This window comes from Chiroxiphia lanceolata, chromosome 4 (genome assembly GCF_009829145.1).
Source record: "Chiroxiphia lanceolata isolate bChiLan1 chromosome 4, bChiLan1.pri, whole genome shotgun sequence".
In the NCBI taxonomy this organism is placed as follows: Eukaryota; Metazoa; Chordata; class Aves; order Passeriformes; family Pipridae; genus Chiroxiphia; species Chiroxiphia lanceolata.
Window position 1 is genome coordinate 33910260 of NC_045640.1, and position 17506 is coordinate 33927765.

The 17506-nt window shown below is 38.2% G+C and overlaps 1 protein-coding gene across 1 annotated transcript in view; it reads left to right on the forward strand.

The window, feature by feature from the left end:
- The window catches only part of ACSL1 (acyl-CoA synthetase long chain family member 1), a 38465-nt gene extending 21569 nt beyond the window's left edge, over positions 1-16896 (forward strand). Inside the window, 15 exon segments of the mRNA XM_032686397.1 lie at positions 1422-1454; positions 1632-1683; positions 2478-2551; positions 3596-3673; positions 5970-6104; positions 7735-7869; positions 8621-8716; positions 9721-9793; positions 10341-10429; positions 13559-13609; positions 13611-13676; positions 14023-14166; positions 14664-14765; positions 14863-14934; positions 15131-16896. Coding sequence (XP_032542288.1) covers positions 1422-1454; positions 1632-1683; positions 2478-2551; positions 3596-3673; positions 5970-6104; positions 7735-7869; positions 8621-8716; positions 9721-9793; positions 10341-10429; positions 13559-13609; positions 13611-13676; positions 14023-14166; positions 14664-14765; positions 14863-14934; positions 15131-15271 — 1341 coding nt within the window. The 3' untranslated portion in view covers positions 15272-16896.
- The last annotated feature ends 610 nt before the right edge of the window (positions 16897-17506 follow it).

Below are 17506 nucleotides of genomic sequence, written 5' to 3' on the forward strand. Positions count from 1 at the left end.
TATTTTCTGGATTTCTGTCTTGAGCTTATTGCTCAGCTGTGTTTGGGTTATGTGACCACTTCCTCTATGTATCCCCCATATACCATCAGCTTGGTTTTTGGTGCCCAGTATCTGTATGTATTCTGTGGCTACTTATTGCTGAGTAGCTAGGAATAAATGTTTTTTTAATAGGGAAAGATGGTGGAGTTCTGTTCTAGGAGACCAAAAGAAGTGTCTGGAAATCTTAGCAACATATTCAGTTAAATACCAGATCTTACTCAAAGCAGGTTGTAGGGAGGTACTGAGCTTACCCTGGTACTTGAAACGCAGATGATGTTTTGAGCAGACCACTGTGTTGCCATAATGGCAAGTCTTTGCATAATGCACCCTTTCAAAAAGGCAAGCCTGCAGGTATGGGAATGTTAACTGTTTCCAGACATTCCTTGTCTTAAACCTCTTGGGCTGATCTGAGAGGTACATCATACTAAAGGAATTCTAGGGCTAGTAAAGGAATGCATGGAACTGTTGTATACTTGGAATGTAAAGGCAATAGTGAAGTTGATGTCTGTCCTCAAAGGGTGCTTTCAAAGCTACACTTAACAAAAGGTCCACTTTAACTTGCATAAGTCCTTAAGCTACTATTGTCTTAAACAGGCATAACAGTAATGTCTCGATTTGAAACATTAAAGCTCATAGATACTGAAGGTCAGCTTGCAAATATTTCTTCTTAATTATTGTATCCTTTGATAAAAGGATCGTTTTGGTGTCCTTTCTCTTCTACCTAAAGACCCCTGACATTAATGCTCAGGCCTAAGTAAATAAGGAGGGAGATGGAAGAGGTTCTGCATGAGAGATTCCTGTACCTCCACTCCTGTATAAAAGGAGTACAAACCACCAATGACCCCTTCCATGAGGAAAGTGTCTTCCTTCTCACAAGCAGTGATAGTGTGAGGTGCTTACTGAGATGGATATTGCTTCATCTATTCAACACTTGTCAGTGGCACATCTTCTGCATGAAGTATAGGATTGATTTGTCTATCTTGTCATAACACTGCTAAACCTTGAGCATCCCCTTGAGCATGACCTCTGGTATACTAGCTGGAAAAAACCTTTGTGAGTTTTAGATAAGTTATCCCTTTTGTATTTGTAGAACATAGTAGTTATTACATAAGTTTTTAAAATGTCTTTTAAAGTCTTTGTTACTCTTATAGTGATCATAAGATGGTTTGGGTTGGAAGGAACCTTAAAAATCATATAGTTGCAACCCTCTGGTCACAGGCAGGGATGCCACCAATTAGGATCAGGTTGCTAAACAAGTTAAAATGCTGTAACAGACAGTCTAAATAGTGAAGCATTATGGTGTTTGTGATGTTTAATATATTTAAAGCAAGAAAGTTACATATATATGTCTAAACTCTCCCCATTTTCTCTCCTTTCTGTAGGAGCTGGGAAGAGCACACAGGCAAAAACCTATGGTAAGTATGAAATTAGTTCAAGTGACAATCTGAAGCTGATGAGCATTCTTTAGACCAAACTAGCAAATCTCCCTATCTCCCATAGCTCAAAAGTAACACTAGTATCTTGATATTTTGTCCAGAAAAATATTTTTCCTTGTTATCTTAACCATACTAATGCTTTCTTAACTCTCATAGCCTCCAAAACCAGAAGATCTAGCAGTCATCTGTTTCACCAGTGGAACGACAGGTACACCTCATTACATTCTGCAGAATTTATTGTCCTGTATGTGCAAAATTAATTCAGAAGCCCTCCTACTTTTTTTTTTCCAAGACTTTCCCCTACTGCTGCATCTTTTTGGCAAGTAGTAGCTGGGGAAGTGTTATGATAAGGCTCCTGCTGATATCTTTCTTTCATCCCCCCCCCATCAATATGGGATTGCAGTATTGGGGGTGGAGGTGTTACATTTTTTGGTCTTGGAAATAAGTTAAGTACTGAACCTGTATTTGCATGGTAATAAGGGCTATGCATCAGACTTCAGACAATATATCAATTCTTCCATAGTCTTTTTTGTACTGTATTAGCAAAATTGTTCCATACCTCTAGGCAGCCTTGCTGTAAGACCAAAAGAGAGACTCTCAAGATGTTGCTTGCTTGACATTTGTGAGTTAATACCCAACACTGGCACAGAGCAAAAGGAAGGAGTACAATGACAAGCTACGCTTTTAAATTTCCATGAGAACAGAAATTAGCCTGGGTTTGATTGCAGCGTCTTCACAGAACAGTTGAATTTTGAATGAGAAGCTTATCCAAGAAACACAACAATTTCTTAAGGATTTACTCTCCTTAAAAAACTTTCAGGACAAACTTACTACTTAACTGTTGCCAGCTGTCATTGAAAGTGTTAGTAAGTTTTCAGCCTTTGTTTAGTTGATACATAAGAAATGTATTAATATCTAGGAATGCTATCAGATTAGTTTTACCACTGCTTAACTTAAAGGATCTAAATTTCACTGTTGAATCCTCACATCCTTCTTCCTTAGGAAACCCTAAAGGAGCTATGATCACTCATCAAAACATAGTCAGCAATACTTCAGCTTTTGTGAAAACTACAGAGGTAAACTGCAAAGATTAATGTTGTAGACTTGCATGAGGGGAAATAATCTCATGAGTAAAACAAACGTTAAAATCTCATTAACTTAGGTTTTAAGGTTTTAGTAAGAGACAAGTGAAAATGTAACTTGACAGCTCTCTGTCCCCGCTAGTGAGAAGTCAATGTTTACTGGTTTCTTCTGTCACTGTCAAGAAACTGACAGGTTTACAAATTGTTCTGATCTAAGCAAAATGTCAGAGATCCTGATGTTGGATGGACATTACATTGTGCCGTGGGCATATAATGTTTCTCATTAGTGCAAGCTCTGTTAGAAGGTGTGTGTAGAACCTAACCTTTTCCCCCTGAGGATGGGAGAAGCTATCATGTATTTTAAACCCTCAAAATATTTAAAGCCTTTGCATAAAGGAGCAAGGAGCATGACTTTGTATTTTTACTTGATACAGTGTTGACTTATAGCTTACAGTAGACAACTAAAGTTCATCTGTAGGCTAGTTAAGAAGATCGTTCTAACACATGCAGATGCAATTAAAAGTACACTTGTACTTTTTTTGCCAAGTACAATGCAAATAGAATTGTCTTTAAACTAAGCAACTGGTCTCACAATTAGCTCAAGTAAGGCACTCCTGATATCAACCTCAGTGTAAATTGTTCAAGCAAACTTACTGATCTAAGATGAAAGTGGGTTTTTTTAACCCCAAAGGCATACTCTTTTAACCTTTTTTGTTTCCCCTCCCTCCCAATACTTGTAATGGAACTTTCTGTGGCTTCTATCAGAATTTATTCATAGGACTATGAATAGAAATAGTAAGTTATAATAATCTGGTCACTGTAATCAACTCTAAAAGACTATAATTTCTGCAGTGTGTCTTTACTCATGCTAGAAGTCACTGCTGCAGTCTTCCTGATGAAGGAAAGACAAAGCAGCTTCATCACAAACAAAACTAAAGTGAGGGCTGTGCTCTAGAGTTTAGATGCTAGATTTCACTGTTGTGTTTCTTAGGCAAAATAGAGAATCAGTGAGAATTAAACTTTTATTAACACTTTCAGAAAACATTTATGCCTTCCTCTGATGATGTTCTGATATCATTCCTGCCCCTGGCTCATATGTTTGAGAGGATTGTTGAGGTAAGCATCTGTTGTATTGAATTACTGACAAGCTTGCTTGTCTTACAGAATGCATGTCTCTTGGATCCAGGTGATACATGGTCTTACTCGTTGACTCTTGCACATGTATGTGAAAGCTTGAAATAAGGTTCAGGAAAACAATGTCCCATATCCAGTGAGCACTCAACCATTGGTTTTCATGCTAAAATATAAGCATTAACCTTACAGTTAGGGTTAATAAGAAACTGGTTTACTAGAACATGAGACAATCCCTTAGCACATGTACACTGCCTAGAAGTTCCTTCCAATATAATCAGTGCACTGTTAAAAATCCATGCCATTCTTAAGTCTGCAAACTTGAAAAATTTGTTTTATAATGTGGCATCCTGTTTGCTTACACAAAACTAATTTTAAGTTGGTTAAACTTACCATTGCTTCCAAACAATTTCTGTAAGGAGGAAGGAGGTTTGCTTCTGTGGAATTCTCTTCCAGGAAACAGAAGTGGCTTTTAATACTCCTTAAGTGACAAACTTTGAAGTTCTCTTGGATCACTTGTTTTACTGTACAGAAAAATCTGGGGCTTAATTTTTGAGAATGAGGGGGCTCAGGTTGTTTTAATACTGGCAGTCTTGAGGGCCTCTGAGCCCATAGTTGAGAGCTATACATTACTGAAAGGATGCAATTCCATCAACTACTTATATACTGCAGAGGCACAGGTATTTAATTACTGCACTTATTGAAGTTGAATTAACATATCTTCCTCAGGTGAGATTGCAAATACATATGTTCAGGGTTTATATAGGGAAATAAACAACATCTGTGCAAATGTGAAAAGTCCCATGGAGCCAGAAATTGTCCTGTGATTTCTGTTAGGAATCCTAAACTTTCTGCCAAAGGTGTGTATGTATACCTACAAAAATGTATATATAAGTGCATCATATGTTATGAAGATTGAGAATTAGAGCATAACTGAGGTGTACAGGCACTCTAGGCTTTCAGCACTCCTTCTCCTGGTAACATTGGTAGCAGTCATCTTCAGTGTCTGTTTTACTCCCCTGTCTTGCACCAGAAGATACAAGCTCTGTAGGTAACAGCTCTGCTCTTGATTATGCAGTAGAAACAGGATGGGAACTTTTATTCTAAAGGATAAAATGAAAATAAAGTGTTTGGATTGCAGAATTCCTCTGCTGTTTGAGGCCTGTACAAAGTAGGTGGTTACTTGTATGTTTATATAAGGACGTGAAGCAAGAACACTTTTGGTAGAAAGCAGGAAAGATTTGTTGCTGTTTGGGGTAGATATGAACACAGGCTCTGTGAGAAGCAATCTTTAGAGTCCCGTCATAAAGTCGATGTTTGCTGTTTTTTGGCTTCATAAGGAAGTTAGAGGGTCAATGAACTTGACACGACAAATATGTTTGCACCTAGTAAAGCCAGTTGCTGCTTAGTCCATCTGGACTGATACATTTGCTGCTTTTAGCAGATGGTGGCAAAACATGGGGGAAGGGGAAAAGTGACACTTTAGCATGTCTTATGCAGAAAATGAGAGAATGGATGGCAGGGAATGAGGGAGGAGTAGGTGTTATGGAGGAATTTGGAGAAATAAAAACAGGTAGGTATAAACCTGAGGAAAGAAGAGATGTTGAAAAGAGTAAGTTGAAAAAAAAAATAGAAGAAGGGAGGGGTGGGTGGGTGGGTGGGGAAGCTTCTAGGCTCTTAACAGAGAATATAGAACACAACAGGATTAAGTCTGCCTTCCTTTGTGTAGGTCTGAAGTGATGCAGAAATAAGCAGGGGCTCTGCTAGGCTCTTTTAAAGAGCATCTTGATCACCTAACAAATCCTGGGACATGAGAAGGAAAACTGGAGTTCAAGAGAATGGGAATGAAGTAGCATAAGGCAGAAATCCCCACTGGACTAGTAAATAGCTTGTGCTGAGTTTAAATGCAGAATGTCTTAGTATATATCAGGGAACATGTGGAAGTTTAGTATTTTTAAATAAGCTTATTTAAAATGGAGAAGTTCTGCTTTTCAGTCTTTTGGTACCTCTTGAGTCACTGACATGGCCTTATTTGGCCAACTGCCTTTTTTGCGTAGGGGTTTTTGTGCTAAGCTTGAAAGTCTTTGGCTTGTGTATACTAGGCATGTGTTGCTACTTGGTCTTTCTAGTGCCATCTTATAGTCTGAGAATGCTGCAGAACTAGTCCAGAAACTCAGAGGATTTAAGGTGGATTCTGCACAGTCCACACTGCATAGTCATACATATACAGCTAGAACACATTGTACTTCCTGTGTTTTCAGTGTTTACTTTTTTCTAACAGTGTGTGATTCTGTGCCATGGAGCTCGAATAGGATTCTTTCAAGGGGATATCAGACTACTTATGGATGACCTAAAAACACTGCAGCCAACTGTATTTCCTGTAGTACCAAGACTGTTGAACAGAATGTTTGACAAGGTAAGTCTACAGGCATATGTCTAGACCTGTGCAGGGTTTTTAAGAGACTTCATGAAGTTTGTGCTGCCAGGGTAGGAGTAACTGACTGTACTCTGGAATATCAAATGGAGCATGTTAAGAAATTTGTGTTTCTCTTCCTAAAAGAGAGCTCAAAGTGCAGGGAGTAGTACTGATTGTATTACAACACTTTCAGGCAGCAAATACTAGTGTTCAGAAGTTTGACTAGTGAACTTGGTTCTCTCTGTCTTGATAAATGACTTACTGTTTTGCTCTGAGCAAGTTATTTAAGTCTCGTCTACAACATGAAAATGAGGCTTGGCATCTGCATGCCACACTTTTAGCATCTGACTCATGGAGTGGAATTTGCAAAGCAAGGTCAGGTATTTGCCTGTGTTTGCATGGACACATACAAGTTTCCTACACAGCAGCCACTGTGTTCTAGCTGGGAGAACTGTAAACCAGCCAGTTGGGAGTGCTGGAGAGAGAAGGTGTGTCAGTAGCTCCACTCTCCTGTGTGTGCTGCTTGCCTGCTCAGGGTCGTCTGAGTTGGGAATTTGGAAGCAGATTCTTTCTTGAACTTCAGATTTTAAGTTGTCCTTTTGCATTTGGACAACTGACTCCTTGTAGAATACAGCCAGAGGATTTAAAGGATATTAAGTCCTGTGACTGCTAAAGAAATGGCAGAGGTGTCTATGCGGTCTTAGCTGGGACATTTCTCTGCTTATGAGACTAGAGGAACAGCAAGTAACACAAGGGTCTGTTTGGCCTCAGGACCAAAATTCATTGGAGGGGAGGAAATCCTGAGACCAACCTTTAGTGCTTCAAATGCAGTGCCTCATACTGCACACACGTTCTGTACTGGAATTTGAGAAGCAGAGACAAAGCTTGGGACTTTCTTCTCATGATGTCCTCTTGGTTGTGAAGTCTGGTGCCCTGAGGGTTTCACACTGCTACAGCACTGTTTCACCCTTATCCAGCCTCGCAGTAACCTGGCACATGAAGTGAACAAGTTGGGGAACTTGAGTGGCAGGGGGGCATAATGCTGAAGAGTGGCTGGGTCTTCCTATTTCCAAATGAATATACTAATGTGTGGTTTGCTGTTGAGTCTGCTCTGTGGTTTCCTGAGAACAACTAGAAGGAGTTTTTGACAAGTGATCTAAAGTGCAAGTTTGTGAATGCAAGACAGATCTCCGTTTGTTGTCTCTGAAGTTACCTGCATCTCCTCAGAACACCACGCGTTACTTTACGTGTTGTGTAAGGGTGCTTTTCAGAAAGCGCCTCAGCATTGATTGATTATGCTCAATCTGAATTTTGATGATACTAGAATAGAACAGTAAGCCATCCATTTTCATTCATACATTTTAATGAAGAAATTATACACTGAAACAGCATCACACAGTTTGGATATCAAGAATTAGTTAAGTGCTTATTTCAACACTTGAACTGAGGTAGAGGTTAAAATAAAAATACTCAAGTATTTCTTACTAGAATTAAGATGCCTACCAATAAAGGTTGTTTTAATTTCCTTGGTTTTCACTGTTAAGAGTCTCTACCATGCATGCATCTGTAAGTAAAAGGGAATAGCAGGTAGTCTGCCAGACTTCTAACAGTAGTTCATCTTTCTTAATAGATTTTTGGACAGGCAGATACTTCATTAAAGAGGTGGCTGCTGGATTTTGCTTCCAAGAGGAAAGAAGCAGAACTCAGAAGTGGTATAATTAGAAATAACAGTTTCTGGGATAAAGTCATCTTCCGCAAAATACAGGTATGCTTGAAAGCCTCTGAGTTGAAATTTGCAGTTACTGAATTTCATATGAATGTTTATAATCTGGTATGGCTTTCATCACTGACTAAAGACTACGTGGCTACTCAGAATAAAAATCAGAGCTGTCTTTATTTTCAACCTCATTTTTTCAATTCCCTTAGTTTTCATAGTATCAGCTAACTGTATTAAGGAAGTTACTCTAAAACAGTCTGGTGCTTCTTTCTTACCGCTTTGAAAGCAAACACTGTCCTCCTGAAGGAGGAATGCTAAATATGACACAGTGCCACCTGTAGCCCCTACTGTCTCCTCCCTGTTGGTTACTAGTAAGTTATGCCTGCTGTTACATCTGACACTCACTTGCAATGGCCTTAACCTTGGTTGTACAACATACTCCTAGCTGCTTTTTATAGCATTCAGGATGTATGAGAAGCTGATAGAAGGCAGTTAAAAATAAAGCCATCGCTGTAAGGCCATGGCTTAAGCTCTTCAAACTTTTGGCAGAGTCTGCATTGCAGTGACACCATAGTATAGTCTGTATTGGTACTGTTTGTTTGAGATATCATGTCTTCCAGCCATTAACGAGACTAAAAACACCGCAAGAAAGACAGCTTGCAATAGTAGACTAAACTTTATTCTCTAACGCTTGTGGGTGGCACTGTAGGTGAACAGTGGCTGAGGGTGGAATAGGAGGCGACTCTGGAAATATCTCTAAAATGCTTTTGGTGTCCACAGTATCTTGTGTCTGTTGTAGGCAAGTTTGGGAGGAAAAGTAAGGCTAATGGTTACAGGAGCAGCACCTGTATCTGCAAGTGTACTGACCTTCCTGAGAACAGCTCTTGGTTGTCAGGTGAGTTGCTTGGCCTTAATCTTAAAACATAAAGATTTTAATGCCTGGTTCCAGCTTTGATGTTAGAGCATTTCCAGTAGTCTGATTATATGGATAACTCTCTGATATTCTTGGAGATTACACAAGTTCGTACTCTTTTTCTGAGTTTCTCTCAGTCCTCTGAAATTTCTGCATTCATCCCAAAGTCTTTTAAATGAACTAACCAGCTGACCTGTCTTAAAGGGAAGATTTTTTTTTTTCCAGTGGGCTGCTGTAAGCAATAAATTACACATCTGGATTAAGTTTCTGGGGTTTGCCTTGCTTACAGAAGTATTTGCAGCTTTAGAGAATCTAATAATCCATGTGATGATATTGGTAGTGTTGTTTCTTTGAAGATGAGGTTGGGGTGAATCAGTTTGCACACATTGCATTTATCTTCAAAGCCTCTGCAGAGTATGTTTTGGAGGTGAAACCTGAGTAACAATGGCACAGAATGGAACAAATGTGTTGAAATACATTTCAATGATAGAAAACAAAAATACTGTAAAATATCAGGTGTCTGTAACTTCAGATTTTTCAGTGGTGTGCTGGTGTAGCAATGCATTTTGCATAGAAAAGCCTGTCTTGTATATAATAATCACAGAGCTGTGATGGGGTGTAGGGATTCCATTCCTGGCTGTCTTGGACAAACCTGTCTTTAAATGATGTGAAGGAAGTCACTGCTAGTGCTATGGTTCTTTATTTCTTTTTCTTGCTTCCTCTGGTGCTTTCTGTTTTAATCTAAACAGGTGTCATAAGCTGTGTGAAATTGAGGGAGACTTTGAGTAAATATTGGAACTGAAGGTGGAATATAAGCACTTAAAATTATGTGTTGTGATAAAACTAATATTCTTTTTAGAAGATGCTGGGAATCTTGTTACACTCAAATTTAAACAACTAGAAAAAAGAAACAAAATATTAATTTCATTTTAATGAAGAAACTGTATGTTTAATGGTGAAGATAATATTTTGATTCTACATTCTAGTTCTATGAAGGTTATGGACAGACTGAATGCACAGCTGGATGCTCCCTGTCATTGCCTGGTGACTGGACAGCAGGTATGATGTTTAGTAGTCCGCTTATCTGTTAAATTTCAGGGTGCTGAAATTTTTCAGAGGTCCCTGATATTATTTAATCTTCAGTAACACCTATCATGAAGGAGAAGATTGGTTTTCTTCAAATGAAATAAAAAGTTTTGAAGGCATCCCTTGAAGTTTCTACTCCTAAATAGCTATGAATGTTCTGGAAAATGAATGTGCTGGAAATCTAAATGGCAGTTTTTGGTGTTGGGTTGAAGAGTCTGTCAGCTGTTACATCTCTACCTCCCTAACTGAAATAATATTGATAATTGAAACTATAATGAGGCTTCTGCTGCTTAAATATGTATGTAGAGTGAGGATCCTGATTATAAGAAAAAGCAGGCCCAAGTAGATGGTTCAGCTTCTAACATTCTAGGGATATCTGGATATTTAATGTTTCAGTGCCAGCAATCTTAAGCTACCAGAAATCAATTTTCCATCTTTCTTCAGTGTGAAACCAGCTTATTTTTTTAAGAATCTGGTTAAAAAGCAGTTCAGACTGTGGAGGTGTTACTCTATTTAATAGGTCATGTTGGAGCACCAATGCCATGCAGTATCATCAAGCTTGTTGATGTACAAGAAATGAATTACTTGGCTTCCAAAGGAGAGGGTGAGGTAAGTAATTTCAGAAGGTCAACATGAGCCTCTTGTGAAATCTTGGAAAATGTTGTTACTGAAATAACAACTAAGTTTAATAAAAGTGCTAAACATGGCCTGTTACCTAAAATCTAAGATGCCTGCGTGCAATACCAGTTAATGATTCACAGAAGTGAACCCAGAAATAGTATATTGGAGGGGAGAAGCAGCAGCTTACATAGTAATGTAGTTACCCCACAGTATGTATGGTTGTGTGACCACCATACTGTCTTCCAGCTGTGTAGGATAGCTGAGAAGGTAGAAGTAGCTATCTCATACTGCATTTATCCTTCAGCAGAACGCTAGCAGAGAACTTCCCTGCCACGCTACTGCCAAGTGCTGGAGAGCAGCTGATGCATGTAGCTTGTTACCTAGCATTTGATGTGTGAGATGAGGTAATTTAAAATGGCTGCAACACTTCTAAGAGAAATGGAGATAAAATGCCATGAAGGCTGCTGATGATTTGTGATGAGTGCCTGCACGTTTTTCTGCATTTTTTTTTTTATGCAGCCTGCACAAATTGAACATGTTTTACAAATTGCACTTTCAGGACTCAGCTTTGTACGTAATGCTATAGACTGTCGTTTAAAATATTTTTTTCCAAGTAAAATAAATACAGATTGAACTTTGTGTATATACTTTGAACAGATGTCTGTGTAGTAATTTACTTTCCCCAAGCTGTGAAAGCAAATTAACTGTGGTGTCTTTCATATGCTTTTGAGAAGCTGTGAGGGCAGCTAGGGAGTGAGAAATTAATAAGTTAAAACGTAGCTTGAGAAATTGACTGCTTTGTGGCTACAAACAATTTATAATCTTTGTTTTGGTTGTAGTTTGTATGCAACTAGAGACAGAAATACTCAAGGATTTTGTTGAGCTTGGTAGTGAGAAACTGTTTGCAAGTGGAGAGCAATGTCAAAATTCTTTACTGTCTTGCATATCACCTCGTATTTAGTCTTCATCAGCAATTTTTACTTCACTTTAGGCATGCTTTTAAAGCCTGGTCTGCTAGAGGAATTGAGTATAAATTCTTTTAATAAGAAACAGTTAAGTTGTGGGGTTTTGTTTGTTTGTTTGTTTTTTAAATTCTTAAATATATTTTGCTTGCACTTGCTGTAAAAGTTTGCTGCATTAGGAGTTATTTTGGACCAGAATAAAAATGGTAGCCCCTTAATATATTAGGTACTGTCTTAGGCCTGAAAGACAAACTTCCTCAGTGTGAACTATCCTGAATATAAAAAAGTGTTGCAACTTGTTTCACAAAACTTGAAGCCCATGGCTATGGAACTAGCTCTACTTATCCATTTGCCTAAAGTAAGTCTTCCAGCTGAAAAGCAAACAATAGGGAGGATTAAATACTCCCAGTCTTCCTTTCTGAGAGTAAGCTTTTTATATTCTCTGCTCTGTCAGCCTTGCTTTCACTTTTGTCAGTTATCCATGTTCAAGAAGGCTAAATTTGTGAATAGAGTTATATATGATCAGATGAAAATGAGGTCTTAGTGCTAGTTAGCAGGATACAGATAAATGGTTTGCTGTCTCTACTGGGAAAAGCTGTCGCTTACTGCCTTCCTGGGGTAGTAGGAACCATGAAAAATTAAACATTGGATTGGTCAGTCTTTGGAATTGACTGGGATATTGGTTTGGTTCCAAGTTTGGTACTCTACAAGGTCATCAGAACCCTCACTAACACTCTGATCTCCCTCCTGTTGACATCTCCTGTTCATTGTACTACAGTTGACCAGCATGCTGTGGTAAGCACTGAAATACTTAGGATGAGTTTTTCAAGAATTGGTTGCTGAACTAGTAATTTCTTCTAGTCTGAGAATCTATATTAGTGCCTGAAGACTTTTTAGCCAGTTCCTTGCCCATTTAACAATTGTACTAATCCCCTAGAATAATAGTTGGCCTAGTATTGGCCTTAATTGATATTTATTCTCCATTTGTACTTAAAACTGCATTTTCTATCCCATATCTTCTAGATTTTGTTCTAGAATTCTGATACTATTGCCCAGACCAGACCCTTTTTACTGTCTCCTGTCATCATGTGTGGCAAGTCACTCCCATGCTAGTGTGATGGTTTGAATCCTTTGTTGCTTCTGAGGACTATTTTGTAGAGCTTTTGAGGGTTTTGGACTCCTGATTCCTCAACAGTTGTGTGCAGTGGGCACTTTAAGTTCTGCTTCAATCTTTTTAACCTTGCCTATCTCTGTGTTCTCATTCTTAGGGAAGGTTTTCTATAGTCCTGCTGTTCCTTAAATAGTAAGAGTTGTATACTGTGTCCCCCCTCTCCCCACCAAAGAAAACTTAAAACCTTGGGTGTTATATATGCAAAGAAAATACTTAAATCTGGGAGTGTCTCTGGATGCTTCAGGCTCTATTCCATGTTCCCGAATAATTGTTTTATTTTTATGTTCTCTTACTGACATATATTCTATTGTTTTAGTGTGTAAGGTCTGACCTAATTGTGGCAACCTCTTCACCTACAAACTTTTAATCATGTTGGTGCTTTTCTCCACATTTTTTGATCCTAACAATTCCCATGCATCCAGTTATACTCAGAGAAGTTGTTCTTGGTTTTCTGCTTGGTACACACATACAAACTTCAATTTAATGAAATGGCTGGGTTTCTTTATAGAAAAGTCTTGAGTGTTCTAAGTCCTTAGGTGTTAAATGGTTTACTTTTGGACAACAAATGTCACTTGCTTCATACACAGCTTTTTTGTTTGTTTTCCCACTAGTTTTAGCAAACAATGCACAAAAAGCTGAAATGAACATGTTGCCAGGCTGAGGGGGGTAGTATTTCTGGATCCAGCAGAATTTCTTCACATAAATAAAAACTTTTTTTTTTTTTTCTGATGAATTGAGATTTTTCAAATAGCAGGTAGGAACACTGCTGCTAGAATGTAAGAGAACAGATGCTTCCAATGACTTCTTAGTATACTTCATAGTAATGGAAAATGTTAGGTCTCCAAAACCCGTAAGTAGAGATCTGCACAAACACATGAGCTTCATCTTGTCTTTTTAGGGTTTTTGAGAACCATCAGAGAAAGCATTTGTTGCAAATAGTGATTATTAAATTTGCTTCATACATTAACAAACTGCTATTTTCAGGTGTGTGTAAAAGGGCCAACTGTGTTCCGTGGCTATTTGAAAGATCCAGAAAAAAACGGCAGAAGCTCTGGACAAAGATGGCTGGCTTCATACGGGAGATATTGGGAAGTGGCTGCCAGTAAGTTAACTTATAGAACTTCTATAGCTATCAGCAGTAATTTAACAAATAAAATAGAAAACATTTGGTATTGAACAGAGTGAATTAGGTGAAAGATAAGTAATTTGAGGAGGAGGATAGATACTGTTGTAGCTAAATATGTATGCCTGGGGCTAAAAAAGTATTGGCAGTATCAGTCCTGAGGCTTTCCCTAGTTTAGATTAGATGGATGTGTAACTTGTTCCCTTCTACCATTAGTTTGACAGTATTCTGGCTCTAGTGCAGTTTTACTGAGCATGCTTAAGCTGCATAGATTGGTTTTCCACTTGAAGTGCCTCTTCTGAGTGAAAGTTATTTCTGTCAACAGAATGGTACGTTGAAAATCATTGACCGGAAAAAACACATATTTAAACTAGCCCAGGGAGAGTACATAGCACCAGAGAAAATAGAGAATGTGTATCTGAGATGTGAAGCACTTGCACAGGTGTTTGTTCATGGAGAGAGCTTGCAGGTAAGCATTTTTCAGGTAATTAAAAAAATTACTACAAAAGGAGATTGCAGAAAAGTTTTTCTTCTTCCCACCTTCCCCAAGATTTGGGACTGAAATCTTAAATTTTTATCTTAAATTTTTATCATTATACATTTTGGTTCTGAATGGATTTCAGCAGTTACATAGCATGTTTCTGTATTTAGTTTTAGACCAGGTAGGGGAGCTGAAGTAATTTAATTGGGTATTAATGACTGTGTATAAATTTGCTCAGACTGCGTAGGGGGGGGAAAAAATACAAAAAAACCCCAGGTTCTTTCAAGTGTAAATAGAAGTGTGGGTCTTTAAGAGTAATTCTCTCAAGTGCAAGCTTCTGAACTGCAGTCCCCTGCTCAGGTACCAGACAGCTGCTGACTGTAGATCAGGATCAGAAACTCACTCCAAAACCTAACTAGTAAGAAATGTGTAGGAACTAAAGTGTTGGCGTAAAAAAAAAAAACTTGAAAAAAATTCCTTTTTAGGCCTTCTTAGTAGCTATTGTGGTACCTGATCCTGATTCTCTTCACAAATGGGCCAAGAAAAAGGGAATTGAAGGCTCCTATCAAGAGCTATGCAAAAACAAGGTGAGACATATCTGACTAAACAGCTGTTCTGCATAAACTTTTTTAAGTTGATGCTTATACAAGCATGAAGCTATATAACATATTCCTGTATCCACAGGATGTCAAAAAATATATTCTGGAAGACATGGTGAGAGTTGGGAAAGAATCTGGTTTGAAGTCATTTGAACAGGTAAGACACTTGTGAGAACCAAACACCTAATTCTTTAAACTTCTCAATACCAATATAATCTGATTCTCCAGAAACTGCTTTTAATTTGCATCTGGAAAACTTTTAAAGCGATGGGCTTTATGATATCTGGGCAAGTTTTTAAAAGCCTTTCCTATTTCAAGGAATGCAGCTTGGCTAGTAACTTCTTATTTTCCAGGTGAAAGACATTGCCCTGCACAGTGAAATGTTTTCTATTGAGAATGGCCTGTTGACACCAACACTGAAGGCGAAGAGACCAGAACTGCGAAAATACTTCCAGTCACAGATAAATGAACTCTATGCTAATGCCAAAATGTAACTGCAAATGGAATGAGGAAAGTGGCACACATATGATGTCTACTGTTGGTCTTCATATCTGTATTTTGACTACAGCAAACATAGGGAAGGAAACTGTGCAATCATTAACTTGTACAAAAATGGGTACTTGCCATAGGAACATTGAAGAAATGGAACACTGCCTTACTGTCAAGTCGTGTTGCATACTGTTTTTATGGTGACCTACAATTTCCAAAAAGAGCCTTAACTATAAATGGTAACTCTAATGTAAGTTATTTAATATTTCCTTGGCCAAAAATGGGACTTGCCTTCACCAAGGAGCTAAGGTTTTATTGCCAGCATGTTTGCTGTCTGCAGTGTGTTTTGCAGTTGTCAATTCCACAAAGGATTTGGCAGCTATGAAAATGCCTCTAAGTATCTTGCATCTTCAGAAAAATGACTTAGTCTGTTCAAAAAAACCCCACCACCCAACCACCAAAAAACCCCAAGCCCTTACAGTTGTATAGCCGGTATCACATCTTTCATTAGTCCTAATATTAACTGGGGCAAGGCATCTGAGTTGTATCTCCCTTCTATATCTGCATCCAGTTCTGAGATGTACTTTCATAAGTACATAAGTCAACACTCCACTCAAAGGAGACTGATGAATAGAAGTTTGTCAGAGTAAGTCTACAGATGTGGTTCTGCACTGGAAGTGTGGATGTGGTTAAATCAGCAAGTGTAGCCTCTGCTACATGGTGCCAGCCCTCCAAATGAGCTGATCCTAACTCTGGCAAGAACACTAGAGACTTAAAAACCAAACCATTCAGAGGCTGGGCTATGCTAACAGCCAGGGTAAACACTGCACCTGTACTAGCCACTTGTTTCCCTGTAATGACCTTGTATTTAAAATGCATTTTTAAAAAATGTGCCAGGTCCTCTAAGTGGAAGAGCTTCTGACATAACCTCTGTTTTCCATGCTTTATGTATGAGCCACTGAGTATTCTTCACTGAATAGCAAAATAGGTCAGGTAGAATGTTTTTGCCTGATGCTTTGCAGCAATTGGAAGTATTTATATATGCCAACAGAACTGTGTGTTGGCCCAGGACAGGTATTTGTTCAGGGATAAAAACCTAATTCCCAGATAAATTGCAAAATAACTAGTTACCTTTTGTTTGAGAAATCAGCAGAAATAAGCCTTATTACAGCATAAGTCTTTTGCTATCCTTAATAGAATTGGTTTTGCATTAGCATTCATTGCTGTTTTTTTGAAAACATGGATATATGTAAAATACAAGCACAACAAGGTTTGCACTAAGATTTGTGTGTGATTGTAATGCACTACTCTGTAGCATAATTTCATACATGTGTGCAATTAAGGTACACAAATCCAAGTCAACTGTTAGAGCAGTAGTTTGTTACATTGGAATTCAAATGTTTGCTTAGTGTTGGCTATTTCTATGTTTTATAAAACCAAAACAATTTTCAAAACCAATGAAGGAAACCAAAATAAATATTTCTGCATTTCAACTCCTTGATGTGTTTGTTTATCAAAGAAATGCTGCTGACTAACAAGCCCAGGTGTAATTTGGTAACTGACACGCTGTAAAACTCGACTGCTATAAACATACTAAATACAGTATAAAAGCTGGTTGTTTACACTTTTACTTCTGGAAAGTAACTTCTTATGTTGAAGTTTTTGGCCAATATTTGTAAGAAAGGGATGCTGTTATATGTAACTTGCTCTTTCAGTATATTCCTAAACAAACAAATCTTGTATTTTTTGTCTGTTTTCAGTATAGTTTCTGGCAGTTGTGTTCTTACCATCATCATAAGTAACTTGAATGAAAGCTGGAGTTTCTTAAACTCTTATGTAGCTGTGGGTGGTAGTAGTTTTCCTTATTCCTGCCCTTACACTGTCCATCTGGCTTCAGTCAGGGGTATGATATAAAAGATTTCACGGGCCAAGTTACCACACCAGGGTAGATGAAGCATCACTTACCAGGACACTGCTTCGAGCTCTATGTGAATACAGATGTCATTGTGAGATACTAAGCACACTTCTGTTCCTAGCCGTTGTAGACTTTCTCCTCAATGTGATCCTGTATGTTCCTTTATACTTTTCTTCCATACTGAAAAAAATCTAAACCAGATTTTTGTTACCTATTCAATAACCAAGTATGTGTATGCTGCTTGGAAAGACAGACTGCTAAGTGTCACTAATGGAGATAGCTGAGAGATGGATGACAGCTAGATCTAAGGTTTAGGTTCATAACA